The sequence below is a fragment of the Trichinella spiralis genome (genome assembly GCF_000181795.1).
Source record: "Trichinella spiralis strain ISS 195 chromosome Unknown Scfld3801, whole genome shotgun sequence".
In the NCBI taxonomy this organism is placed as follows: Eukaryota; Metazoa; Nematoda; class Enoplea; order Trichinellida; family Trichinellidae; genus Trichinella; species Trichinella spiralis.
Genome location: NW_003530740.1, coordinates 1 through 1,705, shown reverse-complemented (window position 1 = coordinate 1,705; position 1,705 = coordinate 1). Strand labels below are relative to the sequence as shown.

Here is a 1,705-nt window from a genome sequence, read left to right as displayed (position 1 = left end):
ATGTTCACACCGCCTGAAGAAATCATATTATAAAATAACAAATTCATATCATGCATTTAAGTAAGAAGAAAAGTAATTTCAAATAAATTGTAAAACTTAATTTAAAAAATCTCTTTCACAACATCTCAATGAATAATCAATCAACTTCAAAATGAACTTCAAAAGTTCCATATGGGGCAATTAAATTACTTTCAACTAGGTTTCATTAAATTAGTGTGAACTCTATTCATTCCAGCTTAATCACATTCAACACTTTATAAGCAGATTTAAAAAATGTAAATAACATTTTGAACTTATATTAAGGGCGCGTACACACACATGCATATGCGTACAATCAAGTAAATGAATAACATGAAATTTCAATGCAAATTTAATGATGCCAGCTTTTTTAACAAAAATATTACTACCTGCATATTGTCAACAATATTTTACATTTTGGAATTTGCTAATTAATCTGTATCATTATTGATAAATGCATTTAATTTGCTACGCTTTCCAGAAACGGAACAAAAAGCGAAGTCGTTAATGAATTAAAGGTCTCATTAAGTGAATGTAAACTAATTTCATACCAGCTTATTCACATCAGCACTTTAAGCTGATTTGAAAATACAAATAACAGTTTGCACGTATATTATGGCACATGCACACAAACGCGCATGTAATTGCCTAAATTTATGGAATTGCAAAGTGATTAAAATGTTTAAGCATTCAGAGATAAGCTATGGTAAAAATATGCTACCTTTTTTAATTGAAAGAGATGATGTTTCAATCATCGTACAATAGCTATAAACCTCATAACATTCGAGTAGATATTTAATTCATTATCTATTTGTTGACATATTTATTATTTTCTTTTTCAAAAGTTTTCTCTATTTTCACGCAATTCATAACAGTGTTTGTTATAAATTAAATCGTGCTGCTGTATTTTAATACAATTAAATGAATGTCAATATTGGAAATAAAATAAAGTACCAATATAAAACATGAATAATTTAAATCAAAATGATTGAAGTTCAAAAGTTACAAACCACTTTGCTTGCAGCAAAATTTTAGTTATTATGGTGAACATTATTCATGGCAGAAATAATTGCATGTGCCAGGTAGCAACACACGGCTGAGGTGTCATCTAACGACGAACGAGAACATCAAGCTCGTCGATTAAGGTGAATTGCTTTTCAACATGAAGTGTTTTCTTGTCCAAAGCTGTCCAAATGTATCCCTGTCCCTGGATAACATAAACTTCACCATCTGTAGTTTTAGAATTTTACAGAAAACAACACTAATTACTAATAAACTTTTAAAATGATGTCATCCCCGTTTTCGAAGGTAATATTCATCCTCCGGAATGCAAAATTTATTTGCCGAACAACTGATTAACGCGAACAGATGCGTGAAATTTGTCGAGATCTTGCAAACCGGAATCAATTGTATAACACGCATGAAAAGATAAATTACATTTAGATACAATGTTAAGGCAATGGTCGACTCTTGCAATAATGTGCTTCATAAATTGCTTCGTAAGTCTAAGTGAGTTGAATCTTTCAATGAAGCATTTAATGTGATGTTTCCTCGTCAGCTGGTCGATTGCTCGTGGAATGTCATTGTATATTCCCAAAATTGGACACTACCTGTGTGTTAACTGCAAAAGAAAATCCCCCACGAGGACGTTCTTCACATTTAAACAGGCCCTATTTGCAGTATGGCA

At 31.2% G+C, this 1,705-nt stretch overlaps 1 protein-coding gene across 1 annotated transcript; it reads right to left on the bottom strand.

The window, feature by feature from the left end:
- Positions 1-1,126: 1,126 nt before the first annotated feature.
- Tsp_13352 (hypothetical protein) lies at positions 1,127-1,248 on the bottom strand (the record flags this gene model as incomplete). The annotated part of the gene is made up of 1 exon (XM_003367716.1): positions 1,127-1,248. A coding segment is annotated over one exon (122 nt), but the record flags the coding sequence as incomplete, so codon positions are not given.
- Between the last annotated feature and the right edge of the window lie 457 nt (positions 1,249-1,705).